Source organism: Echeneis naucrates, chromosome 10 (genome assembly GCF_900963305.1).
Source record: "Echeneis naucrates chromosome 10, fEcheNa1.1, whole genome shotgun sequence".
Lineage (NCBI taxonomy): Eukaryota > Metazoa > Chordata > Actinopteri > Carangiformes > Echeneidae > Echeneis > Echeneis naucrates.
The window spans coordinates 17,072,410-17,096,512 of record NC_042520.1 but is presented as its reverse complement, the minus strand read 5'-3'; the positions used below and the strand labels follow the sequence as shown (position 1 = coordinate 17,096,512).

General features: G+C 40.7%; 3 protein-coding genes across 3 annotated transcripts; all 3 read left to right on the top strand.

The window, feature by feature from the left end:
* Positions 1–6,538: 6,538 nt before the first annotated feature.
* tmsb2 (thymosin beta 2) lies at positions 6,539–8,544 on the top strand. The gene is made up of 3 exons (XM_029512723.1): positions 6,539–6,662; positions 7,746–7,850; positions 8,099–8,544. The coding sequence occupies exons 2-3, from the start codon at positions 7,751–7,753 to the stop codon at positions 8,134–8,136; spliced, it is 138 nt and encodes a 45-aa protein (XP_029368583.1). The 5' UTR covers positions 6,539–6,662; positions 7,746–7,750; the 3' UTR covers positions 8,137–8,544.
* Positions 8,545–11,664: 3,120 nt separating this feature from the next.
* LOC115050481 (protein Wnt-8a-like) lies at positions 11,665–13,355 on the top strand. Its single transcript, XM_029513315.1, has 5 exons — positions 11,665–11,691; positions 11,869–12,007; positions 12,321–12,446; positions 12,534–12,676; positions 12,789–13,355. The coding sequence occupies exons 1-5, from the start codon at positions 11,677–11,679 to the stop codon at positions 13,353–13,355; spliced, it is 990 nt and encodes a 329-aa protein (XP_029369175.1). The 5' UTR covers positions 11,665–11,676.
* A 618-nt stretch (positions 13,356–13,973) lies between these two features.
* On the top strand, positions 13,974–15,737 carry LOC115050480 (protein Wnt-8-like). The gene is made up of 6 exons (XM_029513314.1): positions 13,974–14,014; positions 14,103–14,136; positions 14,227–14,356; positions 14,709–14,834; positions 14,955–15,097; positions 15,180–15,737. The coding sequence occupies exons 1-6, from the start codon at positions 13,995–13,997 to the stop codon at positions 15,735–15,737; spliced, it is 1,011 nt and encodes a 336-aa protein (XP_029369174.1). The 5' UTR covers positions 13,974–13,994.
* The last annotated feature ends 8,366 nt before the right edge of the window (positions 15,738–24,103 follow it).

Genomic DNA, 24,103 nt, shown 5'->3' with positions numbered 1-24,103 from the left:
TCGAGGTGAGATGGTGTGTTAAAAGATTTTGTCGGCCAATACTTCCTTCTGGCTAGTTGATCCGATAGCACTATTCAATTATCCCAAAGGACATATCTTTGTTTACACAAGCTACAAATCCATACTGAATCTTTTGGTTTTTCTTCCAATTGCATACACTACCTGGTATATTTTGACCACTACAGCTGTTTAAAAAGAGACAAGTGGACTGCACACCGTTACTGCCGTTGTACTTTATGTCTGCCCTTGCCCAAAGAGTGGAGATAGGAGACAAATTAAGGATTGTAAAAAGCTCTTAAGTGGAGTGGCTGGCTGACAACTGGTGATATGCACTCAGTCCTCCAGAGCCAGAAGCCACTGAAGAGGTGTTTGATTGATGTGGTGTATATGCCAGGACAATTGATGCATCCTTTAGTAATGCACTCAGCAAAAGATTAGCCCATCCTCCTCCCTTTGCACAAGGAGTAGTCTATTACTGTGCATCATAAGCAGTAGTGCATGTATGTTGCCATACAGCAATCAATCCTGGTTGGATTGAATTAAAGTAATTTCTTCCAGTGGTTACCCATATTTCACATACTTATGCCATTTTTTGGGGGGTTTTCATCCTCCTTCTTTCATCTTCTCCATTAACTTGTTTATACTGATGCCCAGTGCTTGTATGGTATGCCATTCTTCTCTATTCTCTGTGCTTGTGTTGGTGTTGAATTAAAATCATTCCAACCAACCTACCAACCTTTTGTTTGCATGTCCTTGTGCCTTTGTATTTATTATGCACTTGTTATGCATGTCATAGGGCTGTAAATGCCAAAGGATTAAATGTACACTTTCCATTCTGTCCATACAATTAGCCATATGGGACAAGCATCCTATGGAAGAACTGTATAAATATCTTTAGAAATAAACATAAAAAGCATTATCCAAGACAGGCAATGTTGAGCCAACATCTGTGAGTGTTCAAACAATATAGATATGCATTTCTATGTTTAATATATATAAAAAGAAAAATGCTGACATTTTGGAAATATTTAAATACATTTAAACAGAAATCTTTCTCCTGCTATCAGAGCAACGTCAAAATAAATCACTCTACAAACACTAGAGGCACATCTAGAATTTTGAGTAACAGTCTGGCAGACTATCTTTTCACATTGCGAGATCAAAGTAGAGACAGAACCTGAAAAGATGACTGAGTACCCACAATGTGGCCATTCAGGCACTCCCTCAAACATACACAAACTCTCATGAAGGAAATGTTCCATCAATGCAGAGAAAATATGAAAATGTAGTTTTAAGCTTGAATTAAATCAGAAGGAAAGATTTGAGTTGTACTTGCATCAAATTTGGCCGCTGTGCAATATGCAACCAGCTGTCAGAAGGAGAAAAACAGCGCATTAAGAACACCACACTGAATGTTGACGTTAATAGTCTTTTAATCTGAGTCTTCCAATAGTTGTGCTGTTTTTTTGTTTTAATTTGAGGAATTGTCTTGCTTTAATCCCATTTGTCTAAGGCAGAACTGCATATTTTTTCCTTTCATTTATTTAATATTCAGAATTCCCTCTATAAATAAAAGAAAATGGAGATCCAGATTGTTTAACTCCTTCCTTCCTCTCTGAACTGAATGTGAATTGACTACTGGGAAAACGGTATTTTAAAAGATGGAGTGAAAATAACAGTGGCACACTACTGGAGTTTAAGGCAGTACAAAGTGATGTTCCTGTACCACAAGAGCCATCACAGCAGACAACAGCAATACTCTTTCAAGCACTTAGAGAAGGTGGATCTTGGATTCAGGAACACCGAACTTTCACGTTGTTACTAAAGTCTGTTCTTGCAACTAGTAAAACAATTGTCACATCACATTTATTTTCAAGACTCAGCTTTGACACAATAATCCTTCTGATAACTGCATCACTACAGAAACATTGAGCAACTAATTGTTATTTTATTCACCAGTGACAAAATACCTTTGTGACACACTCAATTTAGCATTCCTTAGGGCTAGAGATCATTCTTTCAATAGTCTTCCTGCATTTAGTTTGAACAAATTAGCAAATTTGTATTTCTTGTCACTCATTTGTTCATTTAATTTAAGGACTCATGGATAGGATTGATCATTTACTTAATCCATTCAACCTCTCAGTTTTGTGCATGCTTAATATATTGCAATCTATCCTGGAGAGAAAGCAAAGGAAACACCAGAGGAGGAGATGAGGGAGAATTGTTGAAAGATAGAAGATGCATGGAGGATATTCTCTTTGATGCGTTAAGCTCTGCAAACACAGCTTAAGCTTACCCTAAAAGTCTAGATATTTCAGGCAGAGTGATGTCATAGACCCACACAACACCACATGCAAATGCAGGCCATTGTGGACATCACATTGAAAGATTGCTGTTACTCTTTGTATTTGATAAGAGATATTACCAGTGTGGTCTGCATTTATAGTAGTGCTCTAATCTTCCATCTATATTTTTTATTTCTTCACCTCTGTCTCCACCACCCCCCTTTCCACCCTTTTCCTCCCTCTCTTTTCATCTCTGTCGCCATTCTCCAGCTGGATAGTTGAGATAACTCCTCCACACCGAGATACTCCCAACTCATTGGCCAGATGATGGAACGCAGAGCACCAATCAAACACTGCATCATTAGTCGTGCAGTTCATGAACCGAGGAAATGTGCTTATCTGTTTTTCCTGATTGTGCGCTGTCCTAGCCCATCGTACGCATACCATAACTCTCCTCGAGACATTCTGGTTTGTCTGCACAATGACTCCATTTTGTTAAACGAATTTGTCTAAGTATGTAATAATCAGAATCGTCTCTGAGATAATGCTGCAATCTTACAATGGCGGACAGAGTAAAAAGATAATTTTTCGAAGGCTTTTGCATATCTGAGTTAGACTTCTTCCATTCTGTTGGTTTAAAGCTGATAAAAAGTGCCAAGCAGGATTTAACGTGTGTGAATGTGGCTGGTAATTACACTTCAGCCAGAGTTCTACTTGTTGAATAACAATATCTCTTCTCCTTTATTCATAGATGTAAAATGCCCACCCCATTGCACTTAAATTTATCTCCTATCAGCTTGAATGATGGGAAATAATTTATCTACTGTCTTGTGTGTAAGTGTGTGCATTGTTTTTTTTTTTTTTTTTTTTTTGTTTTAAGAGTATGGCCACGTTTCTATACCCAAGTTCCAGCACCAGGTATAGCTGCAGTTAGATGAGCTGTGATAAAAATAACCAGGATGGAGAAAATAACAGGAAAACAAGAATCTATGCTTTAAAAAAAGTGTTGGGTTTAATGGTGTTCTTGCCTAAAGTCAAATGAAAAGGTTGATATTGTTCTCTCACCTGCATGCTGTGAATTTGTGGCCAGTAGCTAGTCAGCTTAGCTTGGCTTGGAAACAGAGAGAAACAGCTGGCTTGGGTCTGCTTAAAGGTATCAAAATCATCTCTAAGACTTAATCAACATGTTATATCCTGTTGGTTTAATTCATACATGAGTATACAACAAATTGTACTTTCTATAGTCAAAATATAACTGAATGCTTCTTGGCTAAGAGTCTGATATTCTTTGCGTTCTCAAACATAGCAAGCTCTTTCACAGCCTAAATCTGTGCTGTCCATGGACATTAGTATACACAAGACTAATGCCATCAAAATGATATGTCATAATAAACAGCGCAAACTCTGGCAGTTGTATATACACGACAGCAGCACTGCATCGTCTCTACTAAGTCTCAGGCTGTAGGCATCTTATTTCTGTAAAAATACTACTTGAAAAAACATGACCACAGTGTGACAGTGTGTGTGACAGTACACACATGGTGGTTAGCTTCTCTAACTTGCTTGTTTTTCTTTGATCAACCTTTAACTAATAGGCTTCAACATGAATGAAAAGCCTGCTTTGAATTAATCCTAATCAAATTAATCACAGATAGGCAGCATATATTACAGCATGTTTGTTGATTTTCCTCACTAATGGCAGTATACATTACTTTACTTGAGCTGATGAATATTTAACTGAGCTTCCTTTTCCAGTTATTTGACTGGCTGTTGTCTCATAATGATCTTTTGGGCAAATTCTCTTGTAATTAACACTTTCAATTGGAAGAAATTCTGTTTCTAAAGGTGTAAGGAGTTGTTTGTTTTGTTTTTTAAGTCACATTATTGACATTAGATTCTTGTTGTAGTGGGCTGTCATGCCTGTTATGTGCTGAGGGATGAGTGCACCCTGGTGGTCCCTTATAGATTATTCACCATAATGCAGCTCACAACCTGCAAACTTTACACAGTGCAGCGCTGCCGTCCTGTGCTTTAAACCATATTTGAGCAGGTTCTTTTACCATGACTAAAAAAGCCTTACTGGTTGTTTTGAGTATTGTTAAGTCCCATAGAATAAAGTGTTATGAATATAATAATCTATCTATCTGTAAGCGCTTTCAGAAATACTTCAAACTGACTGGTGCTGCCATCTTGTGGATGTGGCTGGAGATGACCTCACCTGAAGTTACTGCTCTTCACTGACATCATCATTCATCCATCAAACAACACAGTGACAGACTTGATCCTAGAAAAGGTTTAGTGGTCTATTACCATCAACCAACAAGCAATGGGTTGTCAGATTTCTCTGACAGGTCATTTGGTTGCTAAGTCTGACCTTTTGTCAGCGTGTATCCTGTCTGCAAGCTTCAGAAATGGCAACATTTCCAAAAGAAAGGTTAATAGGAGGCATCAGGCAAATTTAAAGAAGGTCAGATATATTTTCCCTCTCCCCTACAATATTGCAAAGGAACAAACAACTGAATGAGAACACCCATCTGAAAGGCTGAGTCCATAAGTGATTTAGTGAGCAGTGAAATATAATTAGCTCCACAGGGCCATCACATAGGTTAGTCTGGATGATTAGGTAGTGTGTTTAGCATTCAGTGAACCTTGTGTCAAGCGAGCTTGTGTCAAACGAGCTCACTCTTTATTTTTTGTTTTGTGAAGCCCACATGCACAACGAAGCTGTGCTGCGATGTTTCAGACTTCAAGCAGCAGATGGTGCTGCAGCTTTCTTGCAGAGATCTCAGAAATATTTATGACCTCATTATGACCTGGATGTAAACCAGGAAAACCCTAAGTCATCCAGGAATAAGAAATCATACATGGACATAGGACTTACTGCCTGTATCATTTCACAGGTTGAAGTCATGGTGACTCATCATCCCTTTGCTATTCTGAGTCTGCTCTGAGATAGATGGCTGTCCTCATCAGCTGGTATTAGTGCACCGTAACTGTATCTCTGAGAAGATTAAGGAGCAAAGACCAGCAGGTTTCATGATGTCAGGACCACAAGCTCTTCACCTCAGCTTTATTAGAGCCTGACGTAATCAACAACTGCTTGCTCAGTCACAAAACAGAAGATGTGACAAATTAATATACCAAATATGATGCACACTACCACCACCTTAAAATGCTGCTAAATGTGGGATACAATTCCAGACTATATATATAAAAGAATTGCAGACTGATTAAAGACCAAAGGCTGTGGCTAAAACTGCAACTAGTAATTATTTTCACTGACTGACTGGCAATTTTGATTGATTGCTCCACTTTGCTTCACACCATCTTTGCTTAAAAAAATTACTTAAACAAGGTTCATGTTGAACAATTTTGTGATATTTTATTTCATTTAATATTTTTTACGCAGATATGTGCAAGCAGGCCCTTGTAAGGGTATGCACTGCAAACTAGCTTGGGCTATACATGCTGTGGAATCTGGCATGGGTCCATGCTACATACCTATCCTGTTAAAAATATAAATAAGTTTCCTGCAGTGCTATAATTTACAAAAAGGATTCCACCACACCCTATGAGCCCATAAATGCAAAGAGCTTTAACACATTTTCAGTATGTGAGAACTACTAGTGAGGTAGACTAGAGCAGTGCAGTTGTATATAATGGAAATAAAAGATTATTAACATTTTTTGACACTGTATCCTGCAATTGCTTGCATGTAGTTTTGTTTGCATTTGCTTTTTGTGTGGCACTGCAAACTCACTTTGATTAGCTATAGTATGTGGCACTGACCCATGCCATGTACTCACCCTGTTAAAAATAAACATTAGCTATAAACGGGGTTTCCTGCAAAGCTATTTTTGTGTCATTCTAGAGATGATTATAGCACTATATTATTACACACTGTAACACAAAGACCAGACTGCCATGACTATGTGAATTGTGATAGAGATCTTTAAGATTAGATGTAGGCTAAATCCTCTTTCCACAATGTTATGCAGTATGCCTGTGACTTAATCAACAAAATGCTGTATAAGAATAATGAATCTATTAACTGAATTATTAACATCCTGTATTTGAGATTGTGGACACAGCACAGCTGTTTCCTACCAAGGGTTGTTTTCTAATCTTTTTCCTGGAGAAAATTAATATTGATGACAAGGAGGAAGGCTGACTCAGGTCTCAGTCATTCTCTCTCTACCATATTGCTCTCTCTCCATCCCCCACCCTCCTTCTTATACCCACACCCTGATGCAGGCAGGCGTGCGCACACTGGCAGATTCATTCTGTACCACTCTCCCTTCTACAGCTCGGTGCCTCTATCCCTCCCTGCTCTCTCCTCCGGTGGATTTCATCCCACTGCTCTGTGGAACACCGGTAAGAAAGACTTATCTATCCTTCAGCTTGTTCTTCATCTGTCTATGTGCATTTGTTTCTCTGGATTCAGTTTTACCATGAAACAGACAAAGGATTGGGGTGTGGCTGGATGAGGAGAGACTGAGTGTTGATGGCAGCGGTTAAAATGATGTGAAAGACCGATTTTGGGATGACAATGATGCTAATGATAAAAGAACAATAGAGCAGATGTTTGGATGATTAGGTTTACGGTCGATTTGAGAAAGGTAAAATTATAACTGCAGTTTTTATGTCAAGACTTAGGAGAGGTGGACATAGGCTGCTCGGGATAATATAGCATCAACTTAGTACATCTCTCTTTGAGAAACTATAATCTTACATTTCAAGCCACTGACCTCACATATTTCTATGCCATACAAATTCTATTAAAACTAAACTGATGAGAATGATTTCATACTAGCTTAGTTTGCAAATGGTTGACTGTAGGCCAGTGGGCTTGTTACACTTCCACAGCACCCTCTTGTAGAGCAGAGGTTCAAACAAGCGTGACTGGGCCAGACTGTGCAAAGACGGATTAGTCAGACCTGAGGCTAGGTCAGGATTTTGACTGCAGTGGAGCCTGTGGAGCATTGCCTCAATCCAGGAGGTTGCAGGGGTGGATGCAGAGGGAGAGGAAAAAAAAGGGGGGGGAAGAGAGGATGCAGAGGAAAAGAACAAAGACCTTAGCCTCTGAGAAGGAAATGCTCAGACAAAGGAATTAACAGACAGCTTGGTAAAAATAGGCACATGTTAGCTGCATAGCCATTTTGTCGGTTAATATCAAGACAGAGCATGTGTGGGAGGCAGCCACCACTCACAGGCGTCCATGTGGATGTGTCTGAACTGCACATGTCATAGCCACTCCCTTTATGTGCTGTAAATGCTAATCAGAACCTTCCAGATATCTGACAGCTGATGTGATCATGTTTCAATCATTGTCCCCAGACACTACATATATCTCTTATGTAGTTAATGTGCCATGTTATGTTTTATGTTCCATTATTAATGTGAAAGCCAACAGGAAAGGTCACACCAGTGTTCAGGTAGCAATCTCCTCTTTCACAGCCAAAATGTCTGACAAGCCTGACATGACCGAGATTGCCCGTTTTGACAAGACAAAGCTGAAGAAGACAGAGACGAAAGAAAAAAACCCTCTGCCCACCAAAGAGAGTGAGTGTACCTTGTGCGTGTCTACATGTGTGTTCATGAACAATGTTGAGACGTTGATCGCTTGCAACAATTTTCCTGTCAGTAGCTACTTATCCCTCCCAATGCTGCCAAAAGACAACATGCTCAAAAAAAAATGCTGCAGGATCAGCTCCTCGCTGGTATACAGCAAATCGAAAAGCAGCATTCTCTCGCATATTCATTTAGCAGTTGCCTGCTGACCAACAGCCTCTGCTTCTCTTCTTTTCCAGCCATTGAACAAGAGAGGAAAGGCGATGCCACACCTTGACTTCTGAGCACATGAAGAAAAGAAGCTGAGATGCCACAGCAAAAAGCACTTTCTTTTGATTATCACAGTATTTTAATCTTTTATTTTGTCTCACAAAAGGGTGCTCTTGAGCTCCCAAGGGTGCTGTAAAGGTATATGGCATCCTGCTATGGGGGTTCTCCTACCACTTCGGTGAAAAAAAAAAAAATGCCTGGGTGTCTGTCTTGAACTGTTAGCCTATCTAACATGACTCCAATATTGCCAAACTTGGGAGTGGTGTAGTGATGTAGCACAGATAGAGAGGCAGACATCCAGGCTCAGGTGTGGGTGGGGGTGTCTACATATATAGGAGCAATCGCAGTCTTATCATGTGGGATGTTTTCTTAATAAACTTTTTACTTTTCTTTATGAAATAAATATGAAGAAGTGGAACCAGTCAGTGAGTGTTTTACTGTCTCTTTGATGTCTATATCTATGTTTCAGACTAATGACATCATACAATCATGAGGCATGGACTGACCATGCACCACCAGGGAATAAATCCGAAAAAAGTAATGTGCAAGTCCCACCTTCTATATGCACACGCTATTAATGCATTAATAATAATAATAATAATAACAATAATAATAATGCAGTTATTTAATCAATCAAAGTCAATGTTGTGTTATAAGATCCCTTTTAACTGCCCCAAAAGACTTTAGCTGATCTTTAACACACTGAACTATCTTTATACTACACAATACAATAAAAAATGAACAACTGTTGTTATCAGTTTTGGATCTAATTCTAAGCTGTTTCGGTTTGTTAAATGTGAATAATGTCTGCCTTTGTAATATCAGAGTAATAAATAGCTTCATATTTAAAATATTCACCTTCACCATGTAAAAAATTCCCATTGGGCTCTGGAAAACTGATGTGGATTTTTCATTATTTCCAAAATTGTGTGCAATTATTAGTCAATTACGTGGCAGCATGTTCACCAAGTATGACAACAGTAAATGTCCTGGTGCTCATCATCATTAAACATTAAATAAATATTAATAGTTGTAACAGCATAATTCCAAATAGGATACTGTGACAGTGATCTGGGTCTGTCCAATAGCCTAGGGAGGCTACTGGCTGATTGGGGGGGGGGGGGGGGGGGGGCAAGTATATTATGAAAAGTTTTATTCAAATATGAAAAAAAAGGATACTGCCAAACGTAAAATTATGAAACAAATTTGGAAAATAGACTTTGGCTCTCAAAGTATAGTGTTTGTTATTCTAAGATCACATTTTATGACGGAGCAATTAGTTGAGGTATTTTGCATGACTGAAAATGTAAGTTTTTATCCAGCCTTTTGTGTATTCATTATTTGCATGCTGTAATAATACCATATCGGCCATTTAAAGGCCAGGCAGGTCAATGGGGTCCCTCCGTGGTGCTGCTGGCTGGCGTCACCAGTCCTGCCACCCTCCCTGGGTGTGGCAAATCCGTCACCTCCTCAGCCTTTACTGCTCTACTTCTCTCACTTCACATCGCTGTAAAACACCGAATCTACTCACCCTGGATAACCTCATGTTAATTAACCTGCTTTTTTTGGCACCATATTATTTTAAGCAGCGTAACCTTAAAGATTGCGGAATACACATTATTTAAAACTTGCGTAAAAACAGAATTCCTGATGTCTAGTAATAATTCTCATCATGATCATATGATCATTACGAATAGGCCTATCTGTGAATAGATTGGATAAGTGGGCCAGAATTTCAAATTCCCTCCAGAAATGAATCATTAAGAATGATGAGGTGATTTGTCCTTGAGAGTTTCGACGTTCAGGCTTTACCTATCACCCCCTGTAGAAACACGCCCCTCTCGCACAGTCTGCCATTGTTTGCGTGTTATTAACCCGTTAAAATCGTTAAAAGGAGCCCCTCACTCAGGGACAAGTTATGAAGCATCCTAGATTGATTTTGAATCGCCCTGTCTTATTTCCCAGCCAGTTGTGGAGGGGTTCTGGGTTTCAGTCATATTGCTGAATGAATGGGTGATGTCTAATTAGTGGGGGATTATCCTCACCTACACCTCACCCAGCCCGGCCTCTATTGTCCGCCGAGCTGAGTGAATTGTTGTTTTAAGGGATTTTGAGTGGTTTAAAGGGGATTTGGCAAGTGGAAGACACTTAATTAAAAAAAACTGTAATGTTAATCACTAACTCGGGAACTTCTCTCGCATCAAATCACGGTATGCGTATGAAACGACAGAAACTGACATGGTGACTGTTGATCGGAGTGATTATGAGACCTATAATCTAAATCAAGGGGAGATAAACAGCAGAATTAAAATTGTTGGGACTACACGCTGGATAATCCAGGATTTTCATTAACCACGAGCAATCACTTTCAGATTTGGTCGAATCGAACCCAAACAAATGTAGACAAAATGACAATAAACTGGTTTAAACGTTAAAAGCTCTTATGTTTTCATGCTCTTGTAAATTCCAGACTGTTTTCACACCGAGTTGTTTCCCAGGGAAACATCTATTATCCTATTATCACGCCGATGCCAATGTCGCCGATGTGTGAGGCAATATTTACATGACTATGTACTGTCAGTGTCTGAAAGACTTTATAGCTTTGTAGTCACTGTCTTTCCCCCTGGGACACCGGTGCCATTTCCCAGGCGATTTCAACTACACACAAGGCCTCAGGGCGACCTTCAGTGCTGTATTATGGGGTAAGGAACCCTGTTTAATGCGTTTAGGAGAAGAGCAGTGTTGTTAAGGGCATATGCTCGGCCTCTGTGCAGCAGCTGATCCCTATTCACATTCATTAACACATAATAATTGTTCGATACATATAGGCCATTATAGCGGCCAGTGCTCAGAAATAGCCTTACAAACAGACATCAATGTTTGGCCACTTGTCTCCTCCCATTATTCCAAGATACTAAACTTTCTTAATATGTTTATAAACCTTAAATTAAATACGACTACATTATAATCGAATAATATAATCAGTGACATTTCTCTGAGATGATATGTCACTATTTCAATTCGTGGTTAGAGTGTAAAAGAGTTAAAGTGTGGGAATGACAGGTGAATGAATGGGGGGCATTGTAAGTGTTTGAATCATTTCTTTGAAGTGCACTTATGCACCGACGGCTCCTATTTGTCTATGGGATGCGGCAATCAGTGTGGCTGTTGACGCATTTTCACAGTGAAATGTTACCTGCAGGACAAATCTGTCAATCAAAGGAGCAAGCCCATATAAATATCATCCGCACGGAGTCTGGGCCACATCCTCAGTCGCCTCCTTCTCTCTTGGTATACTAACATCTGGGAATAGGAGCAAGCAGACCTTCGCTTGGAATACAACTGCTATGGGACAGCTACAGCTCCTTACAGCCGTGGTTCTGTCCATGTGCCGTCACTTTCAGCCCGTGTCAGCTTGGTAGGTCGCTTACTTTCGGATTCATCCATTTAAAAACATAATATCATGTGTGTTAACCGCTGGTAAAGATGATCTTAGATTAACGTGGCTGTCCTCATTTCAATCTGCAGGACCGTGAATAACTTCCTCATGACGGGACCCAAGGTAAATATATTTTTGTCTTATCTATTCGAGCAATTTTTTGCATAATTCCTCATCTGGAACATCATTATTAAATTTGATATGTTATTAATATGATATAATTTCTTTATTGCTCGGCTTTGATATTGATATAATTTAAATGCTGTGGCATCTAACACTTTCTCTGCTTTCTCACGCAAGGCTTTTCTGACCTACGCCAGCAGCATGCAAGTGGGCGCACAAAGCGGAATCCAGGAGTGCAAATATCAGTTCGCACTGGAGAGGTGGAACTGCCCGGAGAGCACGCTCCAGTTATCCACACACAACGGCCTCCGAAGTGGTAAGACATTTGTACCCTCCCATTTGCATCTTATGCGGCAGGTCGGTCAGCAGGCTGGTACGGTGACGAGTTCAATTCCAGCAGCTGTCATGGTGTAATGCGTTTATTCCTCAGTGCAGAGTCTGTGCTGTCTGACCTCTTTGCAAAAGGCGCACACATCAACTTAGATTATTTTCTGACCTAAAAAACAAAAAATATTACAAAATGGCAATAGAATTAATCACCAGTGATTTCTTAACGCACGCAATGTGCGGGCCTTTTACGCGCACTGTTTTACGCATTCACGATCTGTTTTCTTTGTCACTATTTCCAGCAACAAGAGAGTCGTCTTTTGTCCATGCTATCAGCGCGGCCGGAGTGATGTACACGCTCACCAAGAACTGCAGCATGGGAGACTTTGACAACTGCGGCTGTGATGACTCCAGAATTGGACAGACAGGTATGTCTCTACTGTACGAGTTATCTCGGAGCAAACTGACTTTAAAACTGGCTGGGCTGAGTAACAGTGCGTTATCTTCCTCTCCAGGTGGCAGAGGATGGATTTGGGGAGGCTGCAGTGACAATGTGGCCTTTGGAGAGAAGATTTCCAAACAGTTTGTGGACGCGCTGGAAGATGGACACGACTCGCGCGCAGCTGTCAATCTGCATAACAACGAGGCAGGAAGATTGGTGAGATTATATTTTTTTAACTGCTATTAGAGTCACCAAGTTAAATTCTAATCAATAACCCCAAACAGGGAGGAGACAGTAATATCTCTAACAACACTCACTGTCTTGGCAGGCCATCAAAGCGACCATGAGGAGAGCCTGTAAGTGTCACGGAGTGTCCGGGAGTTGCAGCATCCAAACGTGCTGGATGCAGCTGGCGGACTTCAGGGAGGTGGGGAACTACTTAAAGGTGAAGCACGCACACGCAAAGAAACTGGAGCTGGACAAGAAACCAGCGAGGGCCGGGAACAGCGCGGACAACAGGGGAGCCATAGCGCAGGCTTTTCGCGGCATCGCCCGCACGGAGCTCATCTACCTGGAGGATTCTCCGGATTACTGCGTCAGGAACCAGAGCATGGGCTTCCCGGGCACCGAGGGACGGGAGTGTCTGAAGGGAGGCAAGAACATGTCCCAGTGGGAGAGGAAGAGCTGTCGCAGGCTGTGCTACGAATGCGGCCTCAGGGTGGTGGAAAAGCGAGTCGAGGTTGTCAGCAGCTGCAACTGCAAGTTTCACTGGTGCTGCACGGTGAAGTGTGACAAGTGCACACAAGTAGTGACCAGATATTACTGTGAGCACAGAGAAGTCGGGGCCAAACCGCAAAATAAAACCAAACGCAAGCACCGTGCGCGCCGGCACTGACTAGAAGTCGTTACAGACTATTGAAGCAATAATATAAACATCAGTGTTAAGGACACCGGCAGGCATTGTACAGTTTTACCAGGATGCCATCTAAAACTGTCACATTACTTTGAAACCTTTTAATGCACTTTATCTTATTATATTGATTCTATATAGCATTCATATTATCTTTGGAATCTCTCCATGCATGCTCACTCGTTTATGTTGGTGCTTCGGGGATAATATGGGATTGAGTTTGTCACCTATGATGTGTAAAAATCTGCTTAATATTTTATAATGGATTTCCAATTTGTTGAACAATAAATATTTTTATAATATCCATGAGTCCGTCTGATTTGTCGATGTGAAAATGTGGATTCTGTTACTTGGGTATCAGTGTCCTGGCGTCATGAACCCCAGGGGTAAAAAATAAACTGTCACCTACTGCCACTCTTTGAAGTGCGGGTATGGGCGTTTCCTGAAGTCGCCAGCCAATCAGCTTTCTCTGGCCTAGGGGACAAAGAACTAGAGTCCCATTTGTTCTTCATTCAAATAAAAGAGAAAGTTGAAGCGTACCGGGTTGAAATAACTGGACCTCTCCGCTTAGCCAAAATGAAAACCTTGCATGGACTATTTTGGCTTCTGGCTCTTTTACACAATATGTGTCCGGGGCGTGCCTGGTAAGATATTCCCACTGTTCGCCTGTTTCTTTTTATGCATTATGTGAAATGGATTGATCTCATCCTCTATTCTCCATCTTCCTCTCAGGGTGGCGAGTAACCTCCTTATGACGGGACCAAAGGTAAATTGTTGACTTCATTAGTTTGATTACTTAACCCGTTCAAACTGATGTGATCGGACAGAGAACTGATTTCCACCGCCTCCCCTGCAGGCCTACCTCACCTATGCCAGAAGCGTGCAGGTGGGCACACAGAGTGGGATTGAGGAGTGCAAGCAGCAGTTTGCGTGGGACAGATGGAACTGTCCCGATAGTGCAACACAGCTCAAAGGACTAAGACGAGGTAGGCCGAGAAACTAAATACATTTCTATTGCGTGTTGTGGTTTATGAACTTCCAGATGCAACTATACGAAAACACTAACACCTGGTTATGTAGGGTCTACTGTTAAGTATAAATATCGGCGTAATAGTGGTAATAATCTGCGTCAAATTCATTGTTATGTTCCCTTGTAATGCCTGGATTGAATTCCATTTTAAAGGTGTGCAATTATAAGACACAAACTAAGTTTTTTGGTCAGTATTTGCCTAATATAATAGTATTACCAGTAATCCATTTTAAATATAATGCGATCCAGTTAATGTCTGTCATTTCCGTGCTCCACGTGATAAATGAAACGCGATTCCCCATTTCCAGCCACCAGGGAGACTTCCTTCGTCCACGCCATCAGTGCAGCGGGGGTCATGTACACTCTGACCAGGAACTGCAGTCTGGGAGACCTCGAAAACTGTGGCTGTGATGTCTCAAAAAACGGAAAAATTGGTGAGAATTACAAGAAAGTACTGGTTTATATGTAACAGTCTAGTGTGATTTAATTGATTTAAAAGATATTTTATAGGGTTAAAGAGAGTGAGCGGCTTTTCAGTAATAATATGTATGCAGGTGGTCGAGGCTGGTTGTGGGGGGGCTGCAGTGATAATGTGGACTTCGGGGAGAGGATTTCCAAACAGTACGTGGACGCACAGGAGACAGGTCAGGACTCCAGGGCTGCTGTCAATCTGCACAACAATGAGGCCGGACGGCTGGTAAGTCACAAGCTCGACATTTATCTGACATCAGTATTTCAAAGTAATTAGCAGTAATTTAACTAGCCCGATTTCCCACCAGGCCGTGAAGGCAACAATGAAGCGCATCTGCAGATGCCATGGCATGTCCGAGAGCTGCAGCGTGCAAACCTGCTGGACCCAGCTGTCAGATTTCAGAGAAATCGGCAACTACTTGAAGATGAAGCACAGTCAAGCTCAAAAACTGGACATCGACAAAAAGCGCTTGAGGGCAGGAAACAGCGCGGACAGCCGAGGCGCCATCGTGGACGCGTTCGGTGGCATCGCCCAGACGGAGCTGGTCTACCTGGAGGACTCTCCGGACTACTGCCGGAGGAACGTCAGCCTGGGACTGTACGGCACCGAGGGCCGGGAGTGCGTGCAGCACGGAGAGGGGCTGAACCAGTGGGAGAGGAGGAGCTGCCGCAGGCTGTGTCAAGAATGCGGCCTGAGGGTGGAGGAGAGGCGCACTGAGGTGGTGAGCAGCTGCAACTGCAAATTCCAATGGTGCTGCAAGGTGCACTGCGAGGACTGCTCCCAGGTCATAGTCAAACATGTGTGCGCCAGGAGGGAGGCAGGGGCTGGACAGGGCCTGAGGAGGAGGCAACGAGGACCCAAATAAAAATGGTTTTACCAGAATGCGTTTCTGGTACGGAGAGCCTATTAAATGTCTATTTGCACTTCTCATCTGCTTTTCATGTACGGTTGTATAAATATTCACGTCTCTATTTATGAATCACATTTGTTTAAAAAAATAAATAAGTGAAATTTTGAAAAATAAAAAGTATCATCGGTGTAGCATTTTATTCCAAACAGCTAAAGAACATTTTACTTAATTCAAAGAAGCCAACAACTTGTGTCTATTAGAATAAGAATGGGCTGAATACACTTCAGGGAGGATTACATGGATAACATGGTGCATTTCACACCCAACCCAAGTGTTGATCCACTATCACTTTGATGTCAGCTTGTATTGATTTCATTCAAAGAGTGCTGAGCCTTTCAAAGACAAATCAGGGAAGTATTTCCACCTCCAAAAATTTGGAAGGGTATTTGACCTGATAATCCTGAGACGCCACTGCCTGTTCTTAGCCTTTGTCACATCCCACAAGTAATGCAAATGTATTAGGACACATCAAAGCCTTAGGAGGAAACATGGGGGCAAAAGGTGACTGAGATATTTATCTGCTAAATTTAAATCAACTGTTTCTGAGTGAAATGTGCCATACTGGCGTCCAGTCATTCCACTCGAAATCCAGAGAGGAGAAACGTGAAAATAAGTTCAGCTCAGATTCCACCTTGAATGCAGGTTAATGTTCTATTTTTACAATTTGCAAGTAATTAGGTCTAAGGGAGCCCCATCTCCACCCAATGGCCTGTGCTTAAAAGAGCCATTCATTTTCCTCCTTCTTTTCCACTACCCCCTGTATCTGAGAAATCTTCCTCTCAGCTGGATGTCTCATAAATCTGTCACTGCTTCAGCTAAATGACTGATGGCATGGGTATTAGCTCTGTCAGGGGGTCCATGCCTTGCGGGAGAGAGGTTACAAGGTTACAAGGCCGTTTAGCTGTCTTTACAGAACAGTTAACGTTGAAGCACAAAACAACAACCTAAGTGAGAAATTACTACTTGACTCATCATGACATCAAAGATCAGCTGCATGGTGACACTATATTGCTGAGAATTGAAGTGCTATTCTGGTCTATAAAGTCCCAATTCGGTCAACACTGTGTACTAGTTTATGTTACACAAGATTCCCCAGCTTGTCAGTTGGGGTTAGAAAAACATGCAAACTTGTATTAGTAGCACACCCAGTACGTGTTGAAGGTATGGGGCACTGGAACTGGCCATGTGTGACTAAAAAGGACAGAACAATTGAGAATGCACCATTACAGACACTTAGAAATGTAAAAGGCCAGTAGGAGTAACCCTCATAGACCAAAAGTTTCCCTCCCATCCTTTCCCATTTGTCTGTTTGTGTCTGGTGACATCCTGCATTTCCCATGCTATCCTGCTGTGTGTTAATGAAGGTTTTGCCCCAATGGAGGCCCTCACCACTTCCCCCTCATCTCTGCTCTCCACCAGGCACATTATTACTACCATGTCAGGAACCAGGCCTGGTACGGTGCACTTGGTTGGGTGTCCTCCCTAAGTACAATGACCAGAACTGTTCATTCATGTCTGCTGCAAAAGGGAAATGCAGTCTTCAATGTCCATTTCAGTTTTGGAAAATGAGGATTCAATGAAAAGCAATTATTCTTTCTAAAATTATCGTACTATAATTTTGTGGTACATTAGTTACTTTCTGTTTATACTTTACTTCATGTTGCCTCTACAGTGGCATGATTGTGTCTTCCTGTCAGGACTAAGGAGGAAAACTGAGGGGGGGTGTCTTCCAAAAAAGACCCCCCAGGAGGATTCATGTATTCACCCAGACATGCCTGGGGGTCTGAGGAGATCTGAGTGTGATTGATCATCCCTTCCTCCCCTCTCCCCTCCTCTCTCACCTTAGTGTGAGATGCCAAGAGGCCTGACATGGGGCCGAAAGCAACTGGGATACGAATTCTGACACATCCTTCATGCTATGAATTAGAATAAAAACCAAGAACAAGATTGCAACAAAACTCAAATACACAATTTAAACCAGACTAAGCACAACCCCCATAGTTTCAGGCCTATGGCTGTATGTGTGAAAGGAAGTCAGCAGGCTCTATGTTGAAAGATACACATGCTGCTCACTCTATTAATGTCTGGTAAGTCCCTTATAAGCACTGAAACTTTCTACTTTTGTCCCTTACACATAAGAAGCGCAAGCAGATTTCACACAACATATGCTTGTTTAAAGACAAGATGTCCCTAATAACATGTTTTAGAGCCCATGTTTGACCTCTGGCAAAAGTCTAACCCTAACCATACAATGAAGTGCAAAGTCACAATACTGTTAAATTAGCCCTTTTGTTCAGGTGTGTGTCATAACTGACTCGCAATTAAGTGTAGCAGTTCTGAGTAGTAACACTAACATAACAACACTGAATTTATCTAGCTAACATTCAGGGCTTGTGTCTTTGCAGGATATCACCAAGATCCAAAGTGAAATTAACAAAGGTTAAAATGGCATCTGACTGTAGCTAAGATCACTAATCATATTTTATCGCTTCCCATATCTAATTGAGCAATGCATAACTTTGTATTTCTTTTTTTGCAGACCAACACACAAATGAATTCAAAACAACATAAAGAAAACTTGTGTGCCTATACCACAGACATTGTAAAGAGATCTTTTATTGTGGTTAATGCTATTTTTCCTGAACAGTATTTCCACAGAAAGAGGCAGTTTGGGATTCTGGCAAGTTTGTAAGTGAAAAGATTTGTACTTTTATGAATCAACAGTAGGGCTGAACGATTTTGGAAAATAATCTAATTGTGATTTTTCTCTCCAATATTGTGACTGCGATTTTTAAAAATAATTTTCCTTTTTTTTTTCTCCCAACAAAACTTCATGAATTACACTACTCACAATAATTTAGGGATATTGTAATTTACATGAGTACTTTTCCTATTTGGTCTGAATTTTAATGAAATAAGTAAAAGTTCCCTACTAATAATGAATGAGAAGAAACACCATATTCATTTATTTAATATTTATTACCCCAAAAATTTAGACAATAAGAAGGATAGCCCCAAATAACAAAAATTGCCAATGTCAGTAGCGGGTGTCAGCATCTTCATTTTTAAAGGTAAAATAATTCCACACCGCTGATGTGCTATTCGTCATGGAGACTAAAGTCTCAATTGAGTAAGTTTCTGACAGTTCCATCGAACCAGAGGCCATTGCACAGCATAAAAAGTTGATGCAATCAAGTGGTCTGCTCTCTCCCTCTGTCTCTTGTGAGCATGAGTCACATGACCACCTTTTTTACTTGGCCACATTGTAATCGCACACATTGCGATTACAAAATTGCGTTTTATCATATTGCAATATTATCGCAAATGCAATTATCATTCAGCCCTAATCAAAAGTATGACAATTATTAGAATTAAATTGCAATGTAACTAAATATGCAACATAGAATTGAAGAATAGTTTCTAACAACAACCATACATACTATTACTTGTGTTACCTGTCCGCACTGTGGTCTGGACAATAGAAGATCTTGAATGTGGGGTTCCAGGTAAGGCGAAACATGGAAACTACATCTCTGCTCTAACTGAGCAACAGACAGCTGAGCAAGAAAGCAAAGGCAAATTCTGTAAAGCCAACTACAAGCAGCCTGCCTTTACGGACTTTGGAATGCCAACTCGTCACCAAACAGACTGAATTTTTGGAGTCTTACTTTAGAAGTTACAGTTACAGTGTGTAATCGTTATAATGGGATTGTGCACAAAGAAACACAGTCATATGGAAAGTAACACGTAATACATGCTTTCCACTTTGGATAATATTAATATTTCTAAACAGCCAACGCTCAGAAAGGACTTCTCAAATCAAATGTGTTGCTTATTATGTCGTGTTAGGGACAGTTTAATAGCAAAATGTTGTTGTTGCCTGAATTTACAAAATTTCGCACACTACCCATAATGTCCACAAGAGGGCAGCATCAACGCCTCTGGCTGATTTACCAATAAGCTCCTTCAACCAAACAACCACTGAGCCACAAATTCATCTCCCTGATGCAACAATCTCAATAACTTCTTACAAGAGTCTTGCAAGAATTTCATTTTCAGAAATGCTGTTATTAAACTTTTTTAAAAATGTTCAGTTTCATCTCTTCCGTCACATGGCAAGCAGACTTATTTCCCTCCTCCAGTGCCAACACAACTTGTACCAGATAACAATTATACACCAGGATGAAAACAGGTATGACTCAAAAGTTTATTTCTACATAGACTGTTGAACTGGAGAGCATTGACAATGTTAATGTTGAGCTTTTCTATGCAATTGCACACATTGAGCACTTTCACATAAAAACAGCAGATGGCGACATGATGTTGTGAAGGGAACAACCTTCCCTTAAAGTTGAATGTTTATTCATTCAGGTGGGTAACTTCAGGATCACATTGCTTTCACAACACCACTGTGGTCTTTTCTACCCAAAAGACAAATACATAGAAAATGCGTCTTACTCCGACTGCTTTATGGTGCTTTCAGCATTTGGATCCTAGTTGCTATAGAGGAACAGTGACGAGACATTTGAGCTTCAGTGGTTCTCAGGGAGATTAACAAGGTCAGGTGTTGCTCCCAGTCTCACAGATCTCGTCAGTCTTCTGAAGTAGACTGATAAACAAACACATCAACATATGAACTGTTGAAATGTGAAAGGACCATGTGTGTGAATTTATCTTTAGGATGGGGCATTTGTAATGAGAGACAGCTCATGAAGCTCTGTAGATAACCCTGAAACCCTAATGCTGCTGAAACGGGGCAAGATTTTCAACATTAAGATCCGTAACCAAAGCAGCTCTTTTTCCCTGGGTGCTAGCCTCCACAACACAAAGGTAAATTGAAAATGATGTTACCATTGGCCACATTGTAAACATGAGATAAAAAAAAAAAAAGTCAGCATATTCACTCAGACTAAATGGAAAAGTTCACATCTTGCAGCATGCCTACGGGAATATTTGCTGCTGACTTGTGCTTTGCTGCGTCATTAGATCCATGTCATCTTTTCTGCGTGCTATAGTTTCCCTTGAGTGGAGATGATTACCCTTTACTCACTCACACGCACACAGTGCTCATTGATGTCTCAGACCAGAGCCCTTAAGTGCAAAGCCAATGTTGTCTGCTGAACCCTGGGTACTCTGGCCAGCACCAACAACAGGGTTCATGGGTTGTTTTTTTTCCCCCATATATGCCAATCTGGCCTGCTCTGAAGCCTTTCGAAGAACATCCAAGGATATTACAAATTTTTGGCAATCACAAGGTAACCTTTACATCTTAATGAATTGCGTTTTCGAAACACACAGCATTACCTCTGTTCTTCACATCAAGCTGAGGGCAGATGGTCCAGCACATCTTGAATTTTTCAGGATCGCCAGCTTGTCAGGACAGCCAACACAGATTATCAGATCACACCGCCTCAGCTCAGTTTCTACTGCAGGAAGAAAAGATATATATGTTTCACAACTGCCTCAAGTTTAACATATCCAAAAGTCAGTCAAATTCAGAACACATAAAAATACTCCAAAACAGCTATTACTGTACTTAATAGAAAACTGTCTGAATGAAAAGTATAATAAATGTTCCTCTATTCCTCTTTTCCCACATGGTCTCAAAACAGTATTGGTATAACACTCCATGACAACCATAAAATACATTGATGTGATAAATTGTAGGTATTGTGCTTAAGGTACCACAAAGTTGTCACCCAATTTCACATTTGAATCTAATTCATACAAAAACCTACACACTTTTGCCTACACAAAAGATGCATGTTGTGAAGATCAACAAAACTGCTCTAAAATGCTCAATTCACAACAGCTTGGAGAAAACAAAATTTTAGAAACATATTTCCAGCAGAAAGATTTTCTTTCACTTTCTTACACATCTGAACTAAACCAACCTTAGCTCCATAGGTAAGATACACTGTATTTGTTAGCCAATGTGTTGTCTCATTACATCTCAGTATAAATTAATGAAGAAGGTGTGCTCCAAGTACACCAACAGCTAATACAGCACAAACTTAAAGTAGGCATAGCAGCAAGTGTCCCAGCAGCATAAGTCTTTCAACTAACAGAGACCTTTTGAGCTCTAAGTCAGCATGCAGACATAATCTAAACATCATATTAAGCAGATTATTCTTATGACCTCTTTGCCCCCATCTGCCCTCCCAGGGCAGCTAGGTTGCACAGTAGTTGTGCAAAAATCCACTTTTGATTATCACATTACAGATCTAGGTTAACAATTACATCCTATGCTTTGCATTTTAGCAAATAAATCATGAGGGTTCTCTTTCTGTTATAAAACTTGCTGATATTTTTAGGTGTGTAAAGGGAGAGGATAGGCATAACGTCATACGTACATGCCAGTTGTTCCATACAGTTAGACAAGTAGTCCAGCTCCTTCAGTATGTTTTCTAAACCAATGCAGTCAGTGGAGGTAGCCTGTTCTTTGGTTTTCTCTGTGTTTTCCATCTGAAAATTAAATTCCACAAGAAACAAAACAGGCCAAGTCAAGCCTTCTGAAGAGCACAAATTGAATAATCTCAAATGCAACTCTGCATGTAGATGTATCATTCCAACTAACAAGGAAACTCATTGAAGTTTCCTGACATGTACTGACTAAATGAATACAAGAATAACGCAACACATTCTCATTTAAATATTTTTTTTATTAATTCAACCTATCAAGCTAACTAGATCAAATGACTTCCAGGTGTCAGCAAAAAAAAAAAAAAAAAAAAAGTATTTGCAAACTATTTTATCTGATTACAATAAAATAATACAGTCTACTTAAAACAGCAAAAAAATACCATAACAATAGCAAATGTACAATATTTTGAATATATGAATTGCACATATTTTAACACAGCTTTAGAACTTTGTCATCTTTAGCTGAATTGCAAACTGATGACCTCACATCTGAGTATGTGCCTTGTCACCGGGCTCAGGACAGTTTTCCATCTCTGGCTGCTGCTCTCGGCCTCCATGTACAGCAGCGCTACATCTGTGATAAGCTTCCTCCAGTTTCCGCATGGACTCCTCCAGCTCAGGGCTGGTCCTCTGTACCACCATGTCATAGGCCATCCAGGTCAACTGCACTGCAGGTGGGCGGACAGAAAAGGCCTCATGTCACAGCTGGATCATACATAAACATGTCGACGAACCAAAAGCAGAAACCTGCAGAGACCGACCTGACATATTTTCAGCGCCATCAATAAGTTCCTCTAAATCTTTGTTCAGCTCCATCAGGTCGTCTTTGGTGTTGAACGGAGACTCGGGGGGTGAAGGTGAACCGGACATGCTGATGTTGTTGTTTTTTTATGGGCTGTCGGCTCTTCGGAGGACAGCTCCTCATAAATCATGAGGCCAACTGTGGGTTAGCTAGCTAACTGCTCTGTGACGGTTAGCTCCGTCAGGCCCACCTGAACACGGCTAGCACAATAAAACTAGTTTTTTTAACTGTTTAAGTGTTCGTCAAGAGGGGCGACCATACCTGGAGTGATATTTGGGTCTTTCATCAGCAACTTACGTGGTTTATTTCAGCTTCCTGTCCTGCCGTTTCCAGTTGCCCGTCAAACCCTTAACTTGTTGCCGTTACGAACCAACACGGGGCCTCGCGCACCTTCAATTTAAACAGAAATGACGTCACTCACTAAAATTTTCTGACCATTTAAGTTCTAACTTCCTCATCTTAAAAAGCAAACGCATAATGACCTACTACTATTTAGAGTTAGAAAAGACTGTCATTTTAAAAACCTCATCAAAATTGATCATTTATCAGTTACGAATTGAAGAACCTGTGCAATTTTGAAGGAATGAGGTAACATAAATCCAAGGTAAAGAGTGTCAGTCATTACAGATACAAACAGACTCTTTGGCCATATAATTCGGATATACAGCATGTTCCCAGATAAACTGTACAGGCCTGTTTTGTGGTGTTACTCCTGTCAATGCAGTTTTAGATGCCATATGAATAATTTGTTCTGATAGTCCGAAACACATAAACACATAAAAGGAAACGCAGCATTTTATTGAGAAAATGTCAATAAATTGATCTTTAAAATTATATTGTAATTATCACAGTAAATGCTGGATCAATGAACTCAGCTAAAGTACGAGTAACACCTTGAGTAGAAAATGATGTGACTGATGGTGAACAAAATCCTTGGAGGAACTGGATAAGCTGACACCAGGGGGGAAAAAAAATGAGAGAGAAACCTGGAACAGACTACTCACCTGTCAACCAATCAGAGGAGTCAGGGGGCGTTTCCAGGAGAAAAGATAAAGCCAGTATGGCAGGTGACTTTTTGACATAAAGCAAGGGCAAA

Bases quoted from the DNA above. Each gene is read 5' to 3' on its own strand.
- tmsb2 (XM_029512723.1), top strand. From the start codon at position 7,751: ATGTCTGACAAGCCTGACATGACCGAGATTGCCCGTTTTGACAAGACA. The intron at 7,851-8,098 runs GTGAGTGTACCT...CTTCTTTTCCAG, and splicing joins CCCTCTGCCCACCAAAGAGA to CCATTGAACAAGAGAGGAAA.
- LOC115050481 (XM_029513315.1), top strand. The intron at 12,008-12,320 runs GTAAGACATTTG...CACTATTTCCAG, and splicing joins ACACAACGGCCTCCGAAGTG to CAACAAGAGAGTCGTCTTTT. The intron at 12,677-12,788 runs GTGAGATTATAT...CTGTCTTGGCAG, and splicing joins ACAACGAGGCAGGAAGATTG to GCCATCAAAGCGACCATGAG.
- LOC115050480 (XM_029513314.1), top strand. From the start codon at position 13,995: ATGTGTCCGGGGCGTGCCTG. The intron at 14,357-14,708 runs GTAGGCCGAGAA...CCCCATTTCCAG, and splicing joins GCTCAAAGGACTAAGACGAG to CCACCAGGGAGACTTCCTTC. The intron at 14,835-14,954 runs GTGAGAATTACA...ATATGTATGCAG, and splicing joins CTCAAAAAACGGAAAAATTG to GTGGTCGAGGCTGGTTGTGG.